Source organism: Tachypleus tridentatus, chromosome 7 (genome assembly GCF_004210375.1).
Source record: "Tachypleus tridentatus isolate NWPU-2018 chromosome 7, ASM421037v1, whole genome shotgun sequence".
Lineage (NCBI taxonomy): Eukaryota > Metazoa > Arthropoda > Merostomata > Xiphosura > Limulidae > Tachypleus > Tachypleus tridentatus.
Genome location: NC_134831.1, coordinates 10,891,379 through 10,916,066, shown reverse-complemented (window position 1 = coordinate 10,916,066; position 24,688 = coordinate 10,891,379). Strand labels below are relative to the sequence as shown.

The 24,688-nt window shown below is 35.4% G+C and overlaps 1 protein-coding gene across 10 annotated transcripts; it reads left to right on the top strand.

Annotated features, from left to right (window-relative positions):
- Positions 1–9,053: 9,053 nt before the first annotated feature.
- LOC143255092 (18S rRNA aminocarboxypropyltransferase) lies at positions 9,054–23,854 on the top strand. 10 transcript variants are annotated; one of them, XM_076510215.1, is made up of 7 exons: positions 9,054–9,200; positions 11,499–11,653; positions 12,362–12,578; positions 14,575–14,768; positions 15,535–15,708; positions 22,205–22,283; positions 23,732–23,854. In XM_076510215.1, exons 2-7 carry the CDS (start codon positions 11,515–11,517, stop codon positions 23,796–23,798), a joined length of 870 nt encoding a protein of 289 aa, XP_076366330.1. In that variant the 5' UTR covers positions 9,054–9,200; positions 11,499–11,514; the 3' UTR covers positions 23,799–23,854. The 10 variants fall into 10 exon arrangements, with proteins under 10 accessions (XP_076366330.1, XP_076366326.1, XP_076366327.1 ...); XM_076510211.1 differs by having other exon boundaries at positions 22,205–22,300; XM_076510212.1 differs by having other exon boundaries at positions 9,055–9,169; positions 22,205–22,300.
- Positions 23,855–24,688: the final 834 nt, after the last annotated feature.

Genomic DNA, 24,688 nt, shown 5'->3' with positions numbered 1-24,688 from the left:
GCAAGCATATTAGGTTAGGATGATTCGAACCCGAGACCCTCAGATTACGAGTCGAGTGCCCTACTATCTAGTCATGCTGGATTAAATAACAAGGGGATGCCTTGCCCTTTGAGCACAACAGGCTGAGAACGCATCTATCACTCTTTAAATGTGCAACCCTGCGCAAGCCTGTCTTTATTTATTGTAAAGATCCCCCAGTGAAACAGTGGTATGTCTGTGGACTGACACCGCTAGAAACCGGGTTTCGATACCTATGATGGACAAAGCATAGATATCCCATTGTGTAGCTTTGTGCTTTATTCAAACAGACAAAAAAAAAAAAAAAGATGTTCTTAATGTTTTCATAATTAAGGATAGATTTGCTCTGAGTAAGTATATATATAAGTATATTTTAGCAATCTTGTCATTTTACTTTTAGATTTTAATTTAGAAACATAAAAGCTTGGTACACTTACTTTGAGTTTAATGTTTCCATATAATGTAACTTTATATTATAACAGACACTAAAGTACATTTTACTTGATTTAACTTAAAGGTAAAGTAACATTTAGATTAATTCTTTTACTTTTAACTTAACTTGCTGGGATGATTTTTATTTGGACTTCATTTGTTTTATTTTGCCTCCCTCCCGTCGAACAGTGGTATGTTTGCGGAGTCATACTGCTCAAAACAAGGTTTTGATACCCGTGATGGGCAGAGCACAGATAGTCTTTTGCGTAACCCTGTGCTTAATAACAAACAAAAATATTTTAATTTACAAGAGCGAACATATTAAGATAGTAGAGGAATCTGTTAAGACATCTCTTTCCATTTCTATACCTCCACCTTCTGTATTGTACTATGGTTTATTTTAGTGCTAAATAAAGACTGTGAAGTCAATCATTTATATCCAGTCTCTTTTTATACGATAAACTCAGTTAGTGTTTGAAGAGAAATAACTAGAAACCCACTTGAAATAAAAATGTTTTCTGCAAACTCTCTTTGTTAACCTTAAGGCGACCTAAGAAGGTCGAAACGTTGTTTTGTACTTTATGTTACTTAAAGTTTTAATACTCATACCAGCTGTCTTTAGAATAGACTCAACAACTTGATATCCTTACATCTCCAGGTTCTAGCTAACGAATATGAGGTAAATCCATTAGTCAGAATATAGAATATTACAATATTTAATGCTGTTTAGGCCTGTTAACTTGAAAAATGGGTAATATGTTCGTTTGTTATGGATTTTTGTTCAAACCAACACAAAGGGCAATTTCAAATAACAATCTCTAGTTTTAAACTGATAAGCAAGAGGGAAGACAACCAGACAATGAGACATTCCACCATCTCTTGATGTAATAGTACAATCTGATCATCACTCTTTTTTATGCACCCATATGAATGTGAAATTCATAGCGAGTTTTTATGATAATGTGCTGTGAACTATGAAACCTTAATTTTACAGTCCAAGCATGCTAACCACTATACTATTCCCAGCCCAGAGAATGAGTAGGTAGCAGCCGATGAAAGAAGCATTTTGAAGTCAATAGCATTCTTAATTTCGACTCCAGGAATGTATTAACAAATAATTCCGATAAAGAGGCTAAAATTCCAATCAACATATGATCAGAAAGTTCATTAATTTAAAATTTTCTGCAATATTCATTTGGTCAAAGAAATGAAGAACACTTTGCACTTCATCTACCAGTAGTTTGAAAAACTACTTATTATTATTATTATTAGACTTGTTATTAGTTAAGAAATACTTAATTTGGCCAAAAATAAAGCTTCTTTACTTGTGTCCACACCATTACCAATACATTAAAGTTATGTTTTATCCTTGTGTAGGAATATTTGGGTGGTTGTCACAAAATTCACGATTTAAATAATGATGATGTCTCTAATCATTTATTAGTTAATGGTCTTTATTTTTAAATAATCTTTCTAGGTAGTATGGATTGTGCACTTTTTAGGTCTGTTTATGTTTGATGAAAGGTTATTCTGGAAAACAGTCATGTGAAGGTTCTGTATCACCTGCAATAAGTGAATGAGTGACTTCACAAATCTTTTATTATTAATATACTTGAAACATTAATTTTGCGTGTATTTTTTGAAATGGCTGCTCTTAACTTTTCATCATTAACCTATATGTTTAATTGAAAAATTAAAGAAACAAGTATGGTTGTATGTAAAAGTTATCTGAAATAGGTTGTTTATTGACTGTGAATGTATAGGACTTTAATTTAAAAAAAAATTACACATAGTAGCAAGAAAGATAAAATTATCTTTAAAATACAAAAAATAACAACAACCAAACTACGTACAATTACATCTTGATAGTTTATAAGCATCTTTGAAGTAGAGATAAACTATTTCATACAGTACACTTTTCTCTTTTCCTTAGAAAAACTTTAACGTGAGTGAGGGAAGAAGGGTTTCTTTAAATTTATTAACACAACTGTGAAATATGGATTTGTTCTGGTGTTGAAATACATGGTATATTCATGCAAAGTTGATGTAATCCCCAAGCATTTGGATAAATCTGTTTAATAACAAAAGATTCAATAAAAATACTGATTATTGAAATACACTACATTGCCAAACGTATGTGGACACCCATTCTAATTAGGGGGTTCAGCTATTTCAGCCACACTCATTGCTAATAGGTGTATAAAATCAAACATACAGTCATGTAATCCCCATAGACAAACATTGGCAGAAGAATGGGTCGTATTGAAGAGCTCAGTGGCTTTCAACGTGACACTGTCATAGGATGCCACCTTTCCAACAAGTCAATTCGTCAAATTTCTGCCCTGCTAGAGCTACCCCAGTCAGCTGTAAGTGCTGTTATTGTGAAGCGGAAACGTTTGGGAGCAACAACAGTTCAACCACGAAGCAGTAGACCACACAAGCTCACAGAACGGGACCACCGACTACTGAAGCGCGTAAAAATCGTCTGTTCACAGTTGCAACACTCACTAACAAGTTCCAAACTGACTTTGGAAACAACGTCAGCACAAGAACTGTTCGTCGGGAGCTTCATGAAATGGGTTTCCAGGGCCGAGCAGCCGCACACAAGCCTAAGATCACCATGCGCAATGCCAAACTTCTGCTGGAGTGGTGTAAAGCACACCGCCATTGGACTCTGGAGCAGTGGAAACGTGTTCTCTAGACTCGTGAATTATGCTTCACTATGACGGATGAATCTGGGCAGATGCCAGAAGAACGATACCTGCCTGAATGCATAGTAACACTATAAAGTTTTGTGGACGAGGAATAATGGCCTGGGGCTGTTTTTCATGGTTGGGCTAGACTATTTAATTCCTGTGAAGGGAAATCTTAATGCCACAGCATACAATAACATTCTAGAGAATTGTGTGCTTCCAACTTTGTGGCAACAATTTGGAGAAGGACCGTTTTTTGTTTCTGCATGACAATGCTCCCGTGCACAAAGCGAGGTCCATAAAGACAGAGTTTGCCAAGGTTGATGTGAAAAAAACTTGACTGGCCTGCATAGAGCCCTGACCTCAACCTCATCGAACGCCTTTGGGATGAATTGGAACGCCGACTACGACCCAGGCCTCCTCGCCCGACATCAGTATCCGACCTCACTAATGTTCTTGTGGCTAATAGGAGCGAATCCCCGCAATTATGTTCTAAAATCTAGTGAAAAGCCTTCACAGAGGAGTGAAGGCTATTATAACCATAAAGGGGGACCAACTCCATATTAATGCCAATGATTCTGAAATGAGATATTCATCAAGCACATATGGATGTGATGGTCGGGTGTCCACATATTTTCGGCCATCTAGTGTAATGTGAAACTTCTGGATAACTAAGTTGTGATGTTAAATAGAATAATTAGACTGGACAGAGAGCAAAATATAAAACATAGAGCTCTTATGAAAATGCTAAACATAAATACTCTATGTGTACTTATGAACTGTTGAGTTTTTTTAATATTTTGAAACTTACTTTTCAAGATTATGGTCTAAGTCAGGGGTGTGCAACATTTTTCGTCGGTGGGCCATATAACCAACTTCATCAATCAAGCGGGGCCACTTAAAAAACAAGCTTATTCGTGTACATGCACAATAAATTAAAAAAAATTCTCAAAATGCAAGCAATAATATTTTATATTTTTGCATGAGTGATCATTTTAGTGCGACACTTGAAATTTAGAGTCCTTGCAGAGCTTGTCAATATCAGCTTTGACAGAAGTGGTTGCCACTCTTAACTGACTGGTCAAATGTTCATCAGTCAGCTGACTTCTACATTTGGTTTTGATGAGCTTCATTTTGGAGAAAAATTGCTCACAGCAGTAGGTGCTACCAAAAAGGGAGGCAATTCTTTGTGCATGACGGGACAAATTGGGAAACTTTTCACGTACACAGAGTTTGTAAAAGTCTAGCAAACTGTTTTCGGAGAATTTCCTTTTAGTGTCCATGTCAGCCTGCAGTTCAATGAGTTCCATTTGGCAATCATCAGGACTGTCTTCCACTGCCAAATCAAAAGGTTGAGCGAACAATTTCAATCTAATTTCAGTTTGTCTGAAATCTGGAAATCTGTTTGCAAACTCATCACGCAGCTTTTGTACACTGGTTCCATATTTGGTGCAATCCAGATTAGGAAATTCCAGTTTCCTGGTTGCAAGACATGTAAAATGGGTCAATATGGCTCTTCTCAACTGAACCTGGAAAAGTTCCAATTTCTTCTCAAAAGCACAAATATGCTCAAACAACTTATTCACAAGTTGACTTTTCCCTTGTAGTTTTAAGTTTAAATCAGACAGATGCTGTGTAATGTCTGTGAGGAATGCTAAGTCATTCAGCCAGTTCTCATTGCTCAAGAAGTCCACATTCTGACGTTTGCTCTCCATGAAGAACTTAATCTCCTCTCGCAGATTCCAGAATCTCTTCAAAGTAGCAGCTCTACTAAGCCAACGTACAGCAGAGAAGTACAAAACATCTGAATACTCACTGTCCAGCTCATCTAAAAATGTTTTAAATTGTCGATGATTTAATCCTCGTGTTCGAATATAATTTACGCATTGGACGACATTTTCATGACTTCTGCAAAATCCAGAACTTTGGTGCACAAGCTCTCTTGGTGAATAATGCAATGGCTTACAACTACGTCTTGTGCTCCAATTGCAGTTAGAAATTTCTTGGTGAATCCATTTGTCCTACCTGTCATGGAAGGAGCACCATCTGTTGTAACACCACATAATTTATAAGGATTCAGTTCAAACTTTTCTACAACCTTAAGCACTTGTTCACAAATATCCTGTCCTGTGGTTGTGGAGGAAAGGCTTGCCATATCTAAAACTCTTCGAAAACATCAAAGCCTGCAGTAACAGCTCTGATGAAAATGACAAGTTGGGATGTGTCATTGATATCAGTGCTTTCATCCAAAGCCAGACTGAAAGCTTCACACGAATTCAATCTCTCTTTCAAAGTTTCTTTGATGTCCTCTGAAAGATCTTTTGTCCTGCGTGAGACAGTAAAGCGGGAAAGGCTAGTTTGCTCCACCAAATATTTTTTTCTCTGGACATGCATATTCTGTGAATATTGTTAAACAATTTTTAATAAATTCTCCATCACTGAAAGGCTTTCCCTTTTCTGCCATACATTCACAAAGCTTAAAACTCAGTTTTGTCACCAGTTCTGAATTTTTCTTGAAAGTGGTAAAAACACCTTGTTGCTTTTCAATGGATGTTTTTAAATGTTCAATTTTGTCCTTTCGTGCCTGACCAACAATTTCATCAAACTGGGAGGAGTGCTTAGTTGCGTAATGTCGCTTAATATTGTACTCTTTCATGACTGCAATTGTAGTTTGACAGACGAGGCAGACAACACCTTGATTATGTGGGACAACAAGATATTTTGTGCACCATTCACTGTTGAATAACCTTCCCTCATCATCAATTTTTCGTTTCTTAACTGCTGACATTTTACTAGCCCTGAAATCAAAACAAAAATTATTCTCACGAAAATAGCAAAGTAGAAAAAACATAGAATTTATTTACACATGGAACCTCTTATGGACAGAAACACATGTTTCTAAATTGGCATCCTGATCATAGCCTTCCGGTACTTAAATTAATTGAGAATAGCAAAATACAGTGTGACCTCGCCTATTCGCGGTTCGCCATTCGCGGCCCCGCATATTCGCGGGTTATGCGCGAACTGCGTTTTGTAGGTCACAGAGACTGAAAGGGCTTTTCGAGGAGATTTCTGTTGTATTTACTCAATCAAGCCGTTTTATCAATTGTCGTCTTCACCAAACAAGATTGGACTGCTATTGGCTGACTGCCTCAGCTTCCCCAACAACGCAAACGGCAAAGCACAGCCCGGTAACGCACGGTACAATTTAGTGAAATACATAACAGTATGCAATATTGCTACATTATTACTGCATCAATGAGTATAAGTATCATTAGTGTTTGGGAAGCATTTCATATAGTATATAATCGCATACATATACGTTTTAAAACTGCATCCAATATTCGCGGTTTTCGCTATTCGCGGGAGGGTAAAGAACGTAACCCCGCGAATAACGAGGTCACACTGTACATAGAATCAGATGCATCTGAAAGCAAAAATTTTAATAAATTCAGTAAAGTCACAACAATATGCTAAATAATAATCAATTCACCTTCAATCTCTTGTAGTAACTGTAAAAGGTAATAAGATTTTCACCAATAATGAATGACGGACAGCAGAGGTTAGGGAAAATTGTCGCCAGCGGGCGAAGGCGAGGTTCAGGACATGACGTTGAGTCGTAGACAATAGTGCTAGGGCACGTCACCTATTCATGCCCTAAGGAGGCCGACCAATCGAATTCGGCCTGCTCCTCTCTAGCAAAGATAATTTTAGAAGTTTGTCGAGTCGAAGCCTGGGAATCCCGTAGGATCGATGCTTTTAAAAATATTCCATTTGCGTTGGATTACAGATCAGGCCACATGGTTAGATTACAACAACTAGGGCCACACTAAATGGCTTGGCGGGCCGCCTGTTGCACACCCCTGTTCTAAAGCATGTAAATGCAGCGTCTGTTAGCTTGTATTTATCCAAAGCAATTCACGCTCTTCACGAGCATGGCTATTTTCATTACAGCATCGGTGAGACTCTACTCTCAAGCAAAAGAAGTATCATCTACTCGAGAATAACAAAGATACAAGAGTAATTAAAGCAAAATCACTTTAGCGGCTTTCTCCACATATATTATAGGAAATTCTCACACATACAGAACAAAGAATAAACTTAAAATATATATACCATAATGTTAGAAGAAAGTAAAAACATGTATTATGTTAACGTATATCAGCTGACTTATCAAGAGTGCCTGTTTCTTATGTTGTGATTTGGGAAGATGTCTAAGTTATCAGCCTTTAATGCTAGAAGTCTATAGTAAATCTATGATAAAAATAATCTCTATTTCGGATTTTAAAATTGAATCATTAAAACTCGGTAACAATTTTGTGTAGTTGTAAGAAAATAAAATATTTAAAAAATAAAGAGAAAATAATAATCAATTCCTAATGATAAGTGAAACACATATATGCTTATATAAAGCAACAGGTAACAAATATACTCTTCAAAAAAAACACGCAAAAAAGATATTTTTGTTATTTTAAAGAGAAATATATGTAATAATGATACAAGCTCAGAGTATGTGATGTTACACGTGTTAAGGCACTAATTGTCAGACCAAAATTACAATAAAAGTTGTGCACTTTGAAAACGGAGGAAATTATCGGATTTTTCGCCAAAATGCATTCGTGTCCAATAAATTTGTTTGAGAGATCTGGATGTTCTGCAAGTGCAACATGTGCAAAATCCCTATAAAAGTGACGGGTTCTCGGTTTCCATTAGCTCAGTGTTAAGCCACCGACACACAATACAGTTACGCCAAGACTGACTGAAGCACAACGCAACAACACCATTGGTCGCTTGGAAGCAGGCGAATCTCGATCAGATGTTGCCAGAGCTGTGAATGTCCACCCAAGCACCATCACAAGGCTATGGAATCGTCACCAACAACATGGAACAACTTGTGACCATCCACGATCTGGCAGACCTCGTGTGACGCCCGCACAAGATCGCTACATCCGGTTACGTCACCTTCGGGATAGGACCACCACTGCGACGTCTACTGCCTCAACCATACCAGGGTTGCGTAGGATTTCCGATCAGACCGTACGCAACCGTCGACGAGATTCTTAGGCCCCATGTGCAACCCATCATGGTGAACGTCAACGAAGTTTTTCAACATGACAACGCCCGTCCTCACACAGCCCGACTCAATACTGTCTTCTTGAGACACCACAACATCAATGTTCTTCCCTGGCCCTCCAGATCACCAGATTTAAACCCCATCGAACATCTTAGGGACGAGGTGGACCGACGTCTGCGACGGCGACAACCTCAACCGCAGACTCTACCTCAGCTTGCAGTAGCTTTGCAGGCTGAGTGGACAGCCATTCCACAGGATGTGATTCGTCATCTTATCGCTTCCATGGGCAGGAGATGCCAAGCAGTTATTGATACTCACGGGGGGCATACTCGTTATTGACGTTAAACTTCAACTAGTGAGCGTGGACTTCGCCTTTGCAGACTTTGGATGTTCAGCAGTGAATGTGCAAAGTTTCACGCATGTCATACAGAACTACCCGGAATAAACTTGTTAACAATATGTCTCAAATTTTGCCTTTTGCGTTTCTTTTTTTGAAGAGTATATATGATTAAAATGTATTCGTTTGTTATTTTAGTAGCTCAAAGCAACAGGCTACTTACGACCTGTTGACCATTGGTATTTGAATGCTGGATATTAGCGTCGTAAGTTTCTAAATTTACCACCGAACCACTTGGAAAGAATTAAAGTTTAAAAAGTGATGGTAGAATGTTTGTTTATGGGTGATGATTTTTTTCTTTTATGTATCAGTTTTTTAGATATATTGGTGTAAAAGACAAATGGAAAGCAGTAAATTAAAATGAGATTTTATCTTATCACATATAAGAAGTTCATTCACCGTTAGTAATTAATCATCATAAAACGAGAAGGCTTTTAAATTTCACGTTTTTATAATACTGAACTGTCTTTAAAATATTTCACTAGATGACTCATATCTTTATTTTCTTTCGTCTAAAGTTTTGTCGCTTGTTAGTGTATTTCGATTGTGCAGTTGGTAGTTATGTTTTATTTTAGTTAAGAGCTAGGTAATTTATTTTACATTAAGAAAATTAGTTTATTTTGTTCTTAAGTATATTTTATATGTTAAAATACATCTTAGTGTAAATAATAATATGTGAAATGTAAAATGCTGACTACAAATACGTCTACTAAGTTTCACTAAACGTGCAGTGTAAATCGTAGTTGTACCTAAATTTAACTCTGGAAAAGATGTACATGATATATTTATTACTTTTAGTGTTATGGTTTTGCTTACAGTAAATTGCAATAATAATGATGATGTTGGAAATTATATCTGTTGTATTTTACAATTAAACTCTGGCGTATGTATTGACATCAGTTCCTTGTAGATCAATGTGAATTATATAGATACTTTTAGTTGATGTGATTTCTGTTATTAATATACTTTGCTTAATGAACTGTAATGTTACTGGATTAGGGCACAAACTCGTGTTTAAATTAAAACAAACTAAATAAATAATTGTTAAAAACTTGTTATTTAAAAGTTAAACATGGAATGAATAACAACAGAAACAAGAAGAGATCCCAGTTTTTTACTTGTATTACCACTAATGGAAGTTTACGATACCTCCAGTTAGTGCTACAACTACAAACATTCTGTTGTTAAATTTTTGGGATAGTTTTACTTTATATATAATTTGTAATAAAACCATTTTTGTTCAACTGAAAACTGCAAACTGGATTGTAAGACCCAATAAGTATAAAACTACAGTAATTGTAGAATATAACTGATATTGTCAGAGTGTTGTATGTGTTTCAAAATGTCCAACCAAAATTTCTGTGTAAGTGATAATTTTGATTGGTTAAAAGAAGAGATGCTAGAAAATAATGAGTAATCTGACCTTTTTGTGTTACTTATGGTTATTCCAGTTATTTTGCAAGCACATATTTTTTATGCATGTCTTATTTTTGAAACTGAAGAATGTATTTGGAGATATAAAACTAAAATTCAAAAATTTAAAGAGTTTAAAAAATAATTTAGGTGCTTATTTAATTTTATCAGTTACTTATCTGAACAAAATAGATTTGGTTCCTTGTGTGTGTGTGTGTGTGTGTGTAAAACACAGGTCAGATTCATGTATGGATATGAACAACAAAACACTGGATATCAAACTATTCTATTTTGCCTCTCCTTTATTAATTTATTCAACCAGTTTTATGACCTCAAAGGCTATTCTTCAACATATAATGTTACTGAGAATCTATTACAGCATTCAAATACTATTTTTCAACTAAAACCCTTTTCAAAAAGGTTTTACATGAACCACAAAATTTTCTTCAAAATAATTAGGTAATATATAAAATAACTATAATTTGAAAACTCCCAGAGTGATATTAGCATGTGTTGGAGCACCTTTTATGTCCATTGCTGAACCAGATATTTGGTGAAAGATTTGTTTCTCATAAGTGAAAAAACAAATTTTAAAACTTATAAGAGAAATCCTTTATTAAACCTGGAATTAATTATTCTTTATGTTTATCAAGAAAACTTCCGCAACTGCAAGTCCACAGTCATGCTCAGTCAATACTAGGATAAAGACCATGTTTAAAAAAACAAAAATTCCTATCATTTTTTATTTCTCTTGCAATTTTCAATAAATTTAAAATCATCCCTAATCTGACTCAGAATATGAGATAAAGAAGTTTTCCAATATAAATTTATTGACTTTTTTGTTGTCAATGGTAATTCACTAATTGTTTTTTTATTTAGAAACTACATAAAAATTCTCAGTTTCTCAATTACTTAAAATCTTTTTGTTTTTTGTTAATATCACTTCAAATTTGTCAACAAAATTCCTTCATTTTTTAAATGAAATTTATGCCTCAAGTTGTTTAAGCTTCCCAGTTTTTTGATAAGTCCTTGTATTATTAAATGTTTGTAAACCAATTGATTATAAAATATTTGTGTTGTAATTACCCATGTTTTATCTTTATCTGCTTTATAAAATATCAAAAAAATATTTTAGTGCCACTTTAAAATAGATAGTAGTAAGAGGGTAGGTAAAAAAGTGACAGGTTGTGTAAAGACAGTATGAACTGTGGAACTCTTGTTAAGATTTATAGATAAGATAGTAAACTAACTGAGAAGTACAAAATTGTAAAATAAATGTTTCATTTCTTTAATAAAAGTGTAATTAGAATAAGATTTTAAAGTGAGAAATAAATATGATAAAATTTTACTAATTTCCTTTATTTTTGAGCATTTTGAATATATTTAAAAACAGAATACATGATTTAAAAAACAGATTTATTGTTTACTTTGTTAATAAGATGTACTAATTGTACAATCAATATGTATTTAGAAAAAGTGATTCAGATATGAAAAAGGGATGCAAGAGAAACAAAGGAAAAATTAAACATTCAAGTCATAGGGTTTCATCTAGTCATCTGAAAAAAGAAAAGCTGAAAAATCATTTTCATGACCCAGATGATGATGGTGAAATATGTCTGGAGGAAGGTGTGTTAACATATTGTTTATTAATTATTTCTTTTGGTATTATTTATTAATTTTATTTCTAACAACAAGTGAGAACAGCTGTATTGAATACAGTTACTGTTTCTGATATATATTGTTTTCAATGTGTACATACATATTAGAAAGACCTGCAAGTCTAATTTCAGTATAATTATTGAGAATAGGCCTGTGACAGTTGCTTTGTTCATTATAAGTTTGATTGTGATTTTTTTTATAATATAATTTTTGCTATTTTAAAGACAGAGTGGTTTGTTTTCGACTTTCTACAGGTTGTTTTTAAAGTTGATTATTGTCACCATTTTTAGCTTTTTGTTATAGACTGAAGGATTTAATATTATTGTGATCAAAGAAAGGAAGTGCTTAGGATTCAATTAACAAACTGAAGGCCCGGCCTGGCCAGGTAGGTTAAGGCATTCGACTCGTAATCTGACGGCCACTGGTTTGAATCTCCATAACATCAAACATGCTCACCCTTTCAGCCATAGGAGCATTTTAATGTTACAGTCAATCCCACTATTTGTTGGTAAAAGAGTAGTCCAAGAGTTGGCAGTGGGTGGTGATGACTAGCTGCCTTCCCTCTAGTCTTACACTGCTAAATTAGGGACAGCTAGTGCAGCTAGCCCTTATGTTGCTTTGTGTGAAATTCAAAAACAAACAAACAAACTGAATCATGGGATTTATTTTATGTAGGTGATGAGAAAGACGTTAGCGATGAAGAGGCTTCATTTCCAGATAAAAACGTACCCTTTCCTGTAGCTATGTGGGATCTGGGTCACTGCGATCCTAGAAAATGCTCTGGACGGAAGTTGGCTAGACTTGGGCTTGTTAATACTTTACGTCTTGGACAACGTTTTCAGGGCCTTATCTTGAGTCCTGTGGGTGAAAAATGTGTTAGTCCTCAAGATAAGTATGTAATTAATTTATGAATAAATATGTTTGTTGTAAATTGTATCCAACCTTTTGTAAAGGTATTTTAATTACCATTGTGTTGTTTATGATTAGCCTTTGTTTTATGTTCTGTAAAAATAACTTCTGGTTCTTCTTCATTGTTGTCCTTTCACATCCAACTCTGGGAATACTGAATATTTAAATCCATCTTTTATTTTTCAGGAAATCACCTGTTCCATTATAAGTTCCTATAAAGTTCTAGCTAGTTTACTTATTCCATCAGTCAGTTACACTGTTGGAAAATTAAATCATGTTAACTGAAGCCCAGTCTAGTTATCTTCAGAAATCAAAAACATTTGTCCTGTGAATCCATCAGATAAACTTTGTCTCACTTCCTATAAGATAACCTCTCTATCCCTAAAGTCATTCTTGTAGTCCTCTGTTGAACATGTTCTAGTGGGTCAGTATGCTTTTGTAGATAATAAAGCCAAAACTATATATATTACTCCAAATGAGGCCCTCTAGTAGTTTGTATATGGAGTCAATGTATTCAGTGCATCTACAAATGCACTCTAAAATTCCATTATTTTTTATGTTAGCAACAGAACACATTACTTGAGTGACTTATTAAGAATCTTTTCCAGTCACAAGTTGGTTCTCATTTTTATTAACTGTATGATAGAAATTATAATATGTTACCTTGTATCTACCAGAAGTGGACAATTAGTGGACTTTGTTAAATTATTGATTTGTGGACTCCTTAATTGATTATTCTCCCATGAAACTTGGACATTTAGAAAAACTGCAAATAGTAACATTAACTAATTAAGTGAACAACCTCAATTTGATTAAAACAGAATTTACTAGAACAGTTGGAATAATCAAAAACTGTAATAAATGAAAGCATCAGTTTTGATCAACTAATCATTTTTGTGAAATTAATCAATTGTAATTTTGTTTAATTGATAATTTACCTGACACTAACTGGTGTAATGGATCCTACTGGTTAACTGAGTTACCCAACCAGCTCTGTCTCCTACTGTAAATAAACTTTGTTTGAAGCTTCTTTTAAATCAGGACTTGATTAAATGGTATAATTGTCTACTAGTTTCCCAATATTGTTAGACTAATCTTTATTTAACCTGTTATTGTTTTCAACTGATATTCTCATTATGAATTACCAGGTTTTCAATTAAATTGAATATTGTTTAATGTTAGCTGTAAGTTCTCTATAGTTCAGAGGTTAAAATAAATTTAATACATACAGAGTTTACTTGAAATAATTTATTTAATTTTCTTGAAATTTTAATTTCTTAAATAAAATGATATTTTAAATATTTAATAAATGTTTATATTTCAGTTCCAGATTTCAATAATATAAAACTGCTTTTCTTCTAATAATAATAACTTCTAAAGTTTTAACCTGAAAAAGTGAAGCTGTAAAATTTATAATTACAAATATTTTGATGTAGTTTACCATTACACTTCTGTAGTAACATGACATTAATAATTGTTATATAGTTTACCATTACACTGCTATAGTAACACTATAATGTTAATATTTATGTTATAAATCATTATCTGACCTGTATATTTTTCTGCTGGACAATGTCAAGCTGACTTGTGGTAATCTAATTATCCAGTTTTATTTCAGACACATTAAATGTTAAACTGATGTGTTGAGTTAGGTAATAGTTTATAAATAAAATGCTTACATAATGATATGCCAAGAAACCTGAGAATGTGTTTAGTAATTAATTAAATATGTGTAGATGAAGCTGGGTAAACTATGACTTTGGTGTCTAGTTGTTAACTTGGTGATAACTTTCTCCAGTCAGGAACTAAGTCATGTTCTGAATCTAGTGAGTAACTCCGAAGATGTCAGACACAGTTTATACCTATTCTGAAAATTTTGGCATTTTCATAGTTATTTATCAGTATTTTATCTTGAGGAAAGAAACTTGTAGCTAGTTTCTGGTATTGTAGGCTGTCTACTCAAGATGATTTTCTCATAGAGAGATCTTGGAATATCATGGTGTTGCAGTAGTGGACTGTTCATGGGCTAAACTACATCAGACACCTTTTAACAAAATGAAAGGGCCACATTTACGTCTGTTACCTTACTTGGTAGCAGCAAATCCTGTCAACTATGGTCGACCTTCCAAACTTTCCTGTGTTGAAGCATTGGCTGCTGTCTTTTATCTAACTGGTGAGATATTTACATTGTCATCACACTTTACTCTGTCTGTAATGTTCAGTGATAATTACTAGATATATCAGATGTTCACAAAATTATTCAAAGATCCATATTCATGAAAAAAATATTTTCTGTTTGAATTTGAACAACTTAAAGAACAATTTGTTCTGTTAGATAAGTGTTTGTGTTGAGAGGTTATTAAGTTAAATAATATTTATCAAACACTGCTGTGTCACATAATATTCTAATCCCTGATTTTATCATCAGTTATCTTAATTTTAGATCATTTACAGTAGGAAGATGTTGGTACATTTATCTTATATTAGAAATATAACTTATATTTAGGATGTGGCTACCTCCTACATCAGGATGTGTTTATTACTTTCCTTGTTGAAAATGGCCATAATGTCAAATAACTCAGAACCAGGACGGGAAAGGCCAACTTCAGGTGACTAACGGTGGTTTTTATACTTACCTGTTAGTCTTCCTGGCTTGTTATGATTATTACAGTTACGCTACAGAAAGTCCTTTACAACTTGAATTACTGTAGTTTTTCTCTTAATGCTGTAGACTAGATGTAAACATTGGTTTTATGCTATTTATGTTGTTTTTCTAACTTTGTTTTATGAATTTTTAAATTTACTTTAATTTTAACTTTTAACCGGATGTTTGGCACAGATAGCCTAGGTGCTTTGCGCCATAGAACACTAAATCATCCAACCAACATTAGGATGTCAGGTGTACATTTATTACATTAAAATGTAACTATTGTTTTCAGGATACAAGGACTTGGCTACCTCCTACCTCTGGAAGTTTAAGTGGGGTTTAGGCTTTCTAAAGTTGAATGAAGAACTTTTTGAAGTGTATGGAGAATGTCAGACTGGAATAGAAATTGTAGCTGCTCAGAATTCCTACTTAGAAAGAGTAAAGGAAGAAAACTTAGGCCAGAGAGGTAATGTACTCTTATTTTTACTAAATCAAACTCAATACAAATTTCATATCCAAACAGAAACTATTTCTTGATATCTAGCCCTTGGTACAAGTATATTTAACATGGTATATTTTAAGGTATCAACATTCAGATTATTTTTTATACCATATTAACATTGCACCATACATTACTTGTATCTGTTGTCTATCGGGTTGAACATAGTACAAGTTTCAATATTTTTTATACAACCACACCCCTCTGTGTGGATTTCTGTATGTGGTGAGGGGACCTCCCAGGGATGATACTGTTCTTAAAGTTTATCTTCTCTAGGATCTAAATGTCCACCCACGTGTTTGTTGTGCATGGTGACCCGTGAAGGGGAGAAGAGGATCCTGATGGTTGAGGGGTCCAACCCTAACATACCACTATGGGCTTGAATACCTGAAGATGGGCAGCCTTGGAGTGGTCCCCCTTAGGTCAGTCAGCTTGTCCATTTGGGCTTGGCCCAACCAAGTATCAGTGTTGGATGTTCTCAACAGGTGTTAACATTGTTTCTGATGCTGGTGTTTAGGTATAGTGCTCATGAAACCGTGGCATTGCTGCAGTGTCCTTATTTGACATTTTACTGCATCCTCTTGTAGGGCTCCATGATGGGTGGGGTCAAGGGGCACAAAAATATTCCTTTTTGTATTATGGATCCTCCAAATAAAATAGTGAAAAAACAGTCCACAGGTAAATGACCATGTCTTGAAGATTCTGAGCAGCAATCTTCAACATCTGTAACACCTGTACCTCATTTTCTTATACTACATTCTCTTTCAGACAAACCTTTAGGGCAAATGTCTCCCTTTTTTATTCAGAAGAGGCTAGAGAGATTTGCTGGCTCTCCAAGGTCAGTAAAGAAGCTTCGATCTGGTGACATTGGTGGAAACATCCACATCTCAACACAGTGAACTTCTCTTGTATTCAAAGGCGATTAGGGAATAACCTATTGAGGTTACACCTCATACTATTTTGAATTCATCATGAGGAGTTATTGTTGAGAGGGATTTCAAGAACATCCCTGAGTCAGAGATTCTCGCTGGTTTCTACACCCAAGGAGTTTCTGCAGTGAGGCATATCTCCACTCGCAAAGATGGAATTATGAAACTGACTAATATCATAATTTGACATTTACATCACCACATCCACCTGCCACCATCAAGGCAGGTTATCTTAATTGCAGGGTACGACATGACGTCTTTGAGTGACCAAACCGCTGACACTGAAAACATTGGAAAGGGTTTGGAATGTATGGCACATGTCATGGTGGCAAGGACCACGATGCCTATAAGTGTGAAACGGACCCTCATTGCATCAGTTGCAATGGCTCTCACCCATCCTACTTATATTCTTGTCCTAAATGATTGGAAAAAAAGAGCTGCAGTATTTAAAAATGATTCATAACATTACTTATCCTGAGGCTCGAAAATTGCTGTCCACCACTTCATCTTAGATGTATGCTGCTGCACTTTGTTCCACTACTACAGTAGGAATGCAGATGGATCTCTCAGTGCCTCCAAAAGAATCGTTCTCTAAACAAATTAAAAGTCTTTTGGCCTCCATGGTTAAATTTTGATGAATCAATTTCAACACCCATCTCTGTCCCTTACATACATTACAGCAAATCCCAAGATCCACTTCCTTTGGTTCTGGGTATGGACATTCCCTTGGATACATCTTGTTCTCCCATCCCAAGATGCAAAATGATCATTTGTTTACGTTCTCATTCACTGGAATCCTCTACCAACAGCACAGCCCTGTCCAATTGACCCAGTGCAGGATCCATGGAAGTCAGTAGACATCACTCAAATAAAGACTGTAAAGAAAAAAATGTGGTTGTAAACAGAAGGGTTCTCCACCCAATTCTCTTACACATAAATAAAAATGGCCACCTTGATATGATGGAACTGTCGAGGTTTACTGCTGTTGATCTCTCAATTTGCTCTCATTTTTCATGGAGGGTTGACAGTATTCTGTAAGACAGTGATCATTTTCCTCTAATTTTGAGAGAGACTAGCCATTGTCTATGCCACTCGACATGCATTCCCTGGTGGAAGCTGGATCAAGCACTCTGGCCCTATTTCACTGCTCTCATGGAACTTGATCCTGCAATTGTCTGTAAGCTATTAATAGACGACTGTGTGGCAGCAGTGACTGACTGTATTATACAAGCAGCTGCTCAATGTATTTTTAAAACCTTGACATGTTTTTCATGATATCCTAGTCCATGGTGGAATCCTGTCTGTCATATGGCATGGAAGGCTCAACAATGGGCCTTGGATACTTTTTGTTGGTATCCCACACTCTTGTATTGCATCGCTTTCCAGCAGGCCCATGCACATGCTCAGTGGGTAAGATGTCAAAGCCAGAAGGAAACTTGGATTAAGTTCACAGCCAGCATAGCTTCTACCACCAGTTCCAAAGTCATATGGGATAAGAATCGAAAGGTCAGTGGGCAATATAATTCTGTCCCCCTCTCAATCTTGCTCTCTCATGGCCAAGAAGTAGCTGATACCTGGAGCATTGCTGATTCTTTAGGGAAAGCTTTTGCCGAGTATTTAACACTTCTGCCTCTTCCTCCACCTTCTTAGCCATCAAGATCACCTCTTTCCTTTTGAGCTGATTGTCCCTATGACTATAATTGTCTGTTTACACTGGAAGAACTCAAACTGGCCCTTCATTGGTCTGGATGTACATCAGTTGGACCTGATGATGTACACTATGAAATGCTGTGCCAACTATCTTCTGCTTCTCTTGCTATTCTTCTGATTGTTTTTACCTGGATCTGGCAGGAGAATGTTTTTCCTGGTGCCAGGCTATTGTCCTACCTTTTTCTAAGCCTGGGAAGGATCCCATGCTTCCTTCAAACTACCATCCAATTGCTTTAATAAGCTGTCTCTGTGAGACCTTAGAGAGGATGGTTAATGCTCATCTTGTTTGATTCCTCGAATCAAACAACCTCCTCTCGCCACCCAGTGTGAGTTTTGACGACAGCCCTCCAACATGGACCACCTGATTTGACTTGAAAAGTCAATCAGAAAAGCCTTTCTCAAATGACAACATCTTGTATCAATATTCTTTGACATTGAGAAGGCTTATGATACAACATGGAGGTATGGCATTTTGTGAGACCTTTATATGGGTTATGTGGTCATTTGTCCATTTTTATTAAACATTTTTTTAATGGACAGGAGATTCCAAGTTTGTGTGGGTTGGACACTTTCCCATTGTTTTATACAGGAACTTGGAGTCCCTCAGGACTGTGTTTTGAGTGTCACTATTTTCAGTTTAAAGATTAAAGCCATCACTGAACAACTCCTTACTGTTACAAATGGGCTCTGTGTTGAGAACTTTCACATCTCATGTCAGTCGTTGAACATGAGGTATATTGAGCGGCAGCTACAGATTGGCCTCAATCATTTACTGAAGTGGACCACAGCAAATGGCTTTAACTTCTCCCTTTATAAAACCATTTGCATGCACTCTGCCAACAGAGTATTCACCCTGATCCTGAACTCCATGTTGGTGAAGTTATGCTGTCTGTGGTCCCTGAGACAGTTCTGGGGGCATATCTTTGGCCATAAGCTGACCATTATACCACACATCAAGCAGCTATAGGTCAAATATACAAGAGCACTGAACATCCTCCATGTCTTCTTTTCCACCACTTGGGGAGTGGATTAATGTTCTATGCTAAAGATATATCGTGCTCTTGTTCGATCAAAATTCTACTGTGGATCACTGGTCTATGGCTCTGCCAGGACCTCGGCCATAAAGATGCTGGACCCCATTCATCATCAAGACTTTGGTTCTGCTTGGGGGCTTTCCACACTTCCCCAGTTCAAAGCCTACACATATTGTCATGAACTTTCTTTGCACCTCTGCCGTTTACAACTGTCTTTACTATATTCTTCGAAACTTTGTTTCTTACCAGAGCATCCCACCTGGGGTTGTGTTTTCCTTCTTTGGTGGACCATATTTTTTCAGACCAGGCGATCTACCATTGCTCCTTTTGGTCTTTGTATCCAGGCACAGTTGGATTAATTGGGTCTGTCCTTGGATAACATTGTTGTATCTACTGGTCACCTCATCTTAACATGGCTTTTTACAGTTTCCAAATGTAACCTATCTTTAAGTCATCTGAGAAAAGCAGACACTCCCAATTGGAAATACTGTCTGCTAATTGTTGAACATCTTTCGAACCATCCTTGCATTCCTATTTATACAGATGGTTTAAAATCAGGTAACTGTGGGCTCTTCCATGGTTTGTTGTGGTTCGGTAATTGCTTGCAGAATCTCCTCTACAGCTTCTATGTTCACTGCTGAACTGTACGCCATTTCTCTGCATTATTTATACTGACTCGCTTAGTTCTCTACTGGCCCTGGAATTGCTGATATTCAAAACTGACTGGCCCATTTCTCTTTAACATCTACTTCTATCCAGTTTTTCTGGATACCGGGCCAAGTTGATATTCACGGGAACGAGCTCACCAACATTGCAGCTAAATTTGTCTGCTCTGGCACTATCACTGGTGTGCCTGTTCCATACATGGACTATGGTCCTGTATTCAAGGCTTGGCTTCATGCCAGCTGGCAGTTGACTTGGAGTGAGCAACATGAAAACAAGCTTTTCCGAAATAAACCCTATATTGGACTTTGGCTGCCTTGCTTCCATAAGGATCGGAAAGAGGAAGTTGTTCTAACTAGACTGCACATTAGTCACAGTTTTTTAACTCATCATTTTCTTTTATCTGGAACTGATGCACAAGTGTGTAGTCTGTGTAACATCCAGGTTACAATAAGCCACATTTTACTTTCTTGACTTTCATTATGACTCTCAACGACGGCACCATTTTAAACATGTTCTGTCCCAAAGTTTGTCCATAATGTTAGACAGTGTTGTTGGTGATGATGACACTGTCCACCTTGGAAATGTTTTTAGTTTTTTAAAGGTCATTAACCTTTTTAATGCTGTTTAAATTTTTTAATTTATACATTAGACTTTTTTAAGAATCGCAGTCCATCTCGTTCGATTTGAATTCAGAAAATGGCCGTAACATTAAATAACTCGAAATCAGGACTGAAAAGGCCAACTTCAGGTGACTAATGCTGCTGTTTGAACTACCTGCTAGTCATCCTGGCAAGTTATTATTAAAATTTTGCTACAAGTCTTTAGAAATTTTTATTACTTTTTGAAAATGGCGATAATGTCAAATAACTCAGAACCAGGACTGGAAAGGCAAACTTCAGGTGACTGACGGTGGTTTTTATACTTACCTGCTTGTCTTTTTGGCAAGTTATGATTATTACAGTCACGCTAAAGAAAGTCCTTTACAACTTGAATTACTGTGGTTTTTCTCTTGACGTTGTAGACTAGATGTAAACATTGGTTTTATGCTATTCATGTTTTTTTAACTTTGTTTTGTTTTACCTTAATTTCCTTTTATGAATTTTACTAAATTTATTTTAATTTTAACTTTTTACTGGATGTTGGTGCAGATAGCCTAGCTACTTTGTGCCATAAAACACCAAATCAACCAACCAACTATACAACCACATTAATATGGTACAGCACATAACCTGTGTGTGTTGTCTATCAGATTGAACATAGTACAAGTTTCATTATTTTATTTGCAATACACTTGTATTAAAGATTTTTTTTAGGCACATCCTCCAGGAGATGAACTGAGGTTTTTAGTTAGTATACATACCAATTGTTGTATCTTGAGGGTTTTATGTGGTGTGAAACCTGAGTTGAGATGGCTTTCTTTGTCTCTTTGTTAGTTTACATACCAGTAGTTGCTTCTTGATTGTTTGATGTGATACCTGAGTTGAGGTGGCTTTCTTTGTCAGTATGCATACCAGTAGTTGCATCTTGATTGTTTGATGTCATACCTGAGTTGAGGTGGCTTTCTTTGTCTCTTTGTTGGTATACATACCAGTAGTTGTATCTTGAGTGTTTGATGTGGTGTGAAACCTAAGTTGAAGTGTTTTTCTTTATCTAGTATTCAGTTTACATATCAGCAGTTGTACCTTGAGTTTTTGATGTGGTGTTGAACCTGAATTGACATACCAGTAGTTGTTTCATGTGGTGTGAACCTAGGGTAAGGTAATTCAGTATGTGCTTCCTGTATAGTTAATGCACCAGTACTGTTACCATAGAAACCTAAACTTTAATTAACCACCCTCGTAAGTTGGTTAAAGAAGGAACTGTTACAAAATGTCAATATTACTGTGTTTGGCTTTTCTTACACTTAACAATCATGCATTGTGTGTTACTGTTGAGAGATGCACACTTAACAATCAAGTGTTGTGCTTTTCTGTCGGGCGATGCACGCTTAACAGTCAAGTGTTGTCCATTACTGTTGAGACATACAAATGTTCACAGTAGGATGACTCCTCTGATGGTGTGTATTAACTTTCCTTCCTTGTAGAACGTAAGCTTCTGATGGAACTTGTTTTGTGTTTATTACAGGTGAAATAGAACTTCCACCTAGTTCTGAAGAAGAAGAAGACGATCCTGACAGCAGTGAGGAACAACTTTCACCTTCTATGTTAGTTACTTCAGATGGTTTGTAAACTTACATGTCATAGCAGTTGGCTGTTAACTGGGGGTGAGAGTTTGTGAATTAAAAAACGTGAATCTTACCCTCATATCTTTATAAATATTATGTGTTCTTATATTTACATCTATCTCAGTAACAGGGTCTTTGTTGTATGTTATGATATAAAGCACCCTTATGAATTTGATCAGTCTGAAAACTTGAGTCTTATTACTTTGATTCTGAATGCTCATTTTGTTAGATTTATATATAATTTTTTATGTAATTTATATAAGTGCAAATGTCTCTCTGGGTATGTTTTTTATGCACAGTCATCTCTGTAAAGCTACAAACTCCAAACTTGGTGTACAGATACAACTTTGTGTGGTAAGTAACATGTGGTTGTGGCCTCAACTTGAGCCCAAAGTGACCAATATAGTAACTTTTGGCAAGTAGGAAGACTAATTGGTCTTAAATTGGGAAAGCTGGAATCTTTTACATTTCTTCTCTGTGTGAGGACGTCTCTTAATCATTCTGTCTGTTATTATTTATGTTCAAGTGAATGAAACATTTCATGGAGCCTTCATTGGTATTTTTTCATTTCACTTTTTCTTCTACACAAACATGTCTATTCTCCCAGTACTCTTAAGTGATATAAGGTAGTGCTTTTCTCCAAACATGCCTGCACACTTCCTCAAATAATTAGACTTACTTCAGCCATATTTTTCATTTTGCTTACGTGTACTTGCAAGAACCAGCTATATGATGGCTTTACAAAAACATTTGGTATCATCAGATTTTTGTTTATATCTTCCAATGATGAGAGAATATATCAGTTCTTCATTAAATGGAATGGTAACAAGCAGCACTTGACCACACAATAGAAATCATGACACCAGAAGGTAGGTAATTTTGTTTCACAAATTGAAGTGTCATGATAAGGTGGAATATTGTATCTAGTTTTGATTTCATCAAAATAACTTCAGCAAATTTTATTTTTTCACACATTGTTATTCTTACTTGTTTAGGTAAAGAAATCATTTTAATTTTATTATAAAAAGTCAGTCACTGTGGTTGATTTAATCATAACACTCAAGATATTTAACGTAATTTTCAAAACTTGCTAAGTTAAGGGTATAAATAAATTTCTTATTGTTTTAATCTAAATGGACAGTGATTTTGAAGAAGCCATTGAAATAATTAATCAAGTGACCTTTCACTCGGACATCCTTTCAACACTGACAGTAAGGGCTGAGTGTACTTTGTAAAAATTATTTTAAATTCATGATTTAGTTTTATCGGAAATAATAAAGCTTTATTCTGTAACATTCAACTTTCCTAACTATTAATGATTCAATCTTGAAATTTGAATATACTGGCTTTTCAGTATATAAAAAAGTATACTGTTTTGCTGTGCTTTGTTTTAATGTAATGTTAACATTTTATATTTTTGACGATAGTGATGAAACAGATGATCAGAAAGAGAATGACACATGTTCTTCAAGAACCGAGGATCAAAGTACATAACCTTTCTACTTGTGTATAGATGATATTAATAAATGATGAATATTTACGGCCATTGATGACATACGTTGAGTCCGTTTTTTATGCTTCCAAATATGATTAACCTGATAAAGTTAAATTGAAATCAGTATATTGTAAGTCTCATAACATTCTGCCATTTTTGAACTGTAGCGTCCACAGAATTCTAGTTTAGTTTGTGTTGTTGGTGTTTTTTTTACCATCTTTTTATTTTGATTAGCTTTGACTTAAAAGCTTTTGAAGGAACGGATTTATCTTAAAAATAATAGATTACGAGTAATAAAAACTAATCAAACCTTTTTTAAAACTTAAGCGTTATATGAAAAAAATTAAGCCTAAGAAAGAGCAAATTGCTGAAACTGTCTCTGGATAATATAAGTTTTTGTATCTCAACTTATTGTCTCTATAGTAATTTTATTTTATAGTTTTGGTTTACCAGTATTGCGCCGATCCAACTTCCTTTGTGTAACGATCGGTTCATTGACATACGCGTGAAACTTAACGTTATAATCCTATCAATGTTCAAAAATAGAATTTTAATATCATGCCAAAAAACCTGTTTGTAGAACCACTAACCGAATTTCCGCACACACAGAATTCTCGAAGGTTAATGGGTTAACTTCGGAACCTAGCGTGCCCTAAGGCTAGTTTTTGACCTGACAGCATAGCACTACAGCTGTCTTTAAACTGCTATAAATACACGCAAAACAAGTATAAATGAATATAAAACATTTAATATTTGCAAATAATTTATTTCCATACCCAGGTAATATGGGATCGATATACGTAAGTGTAGGTAAAAATATGGATGGATGTTAAATAGATATTACATTATACATAATTGTAATGGTGGAGAAACTACAACCCAATATACG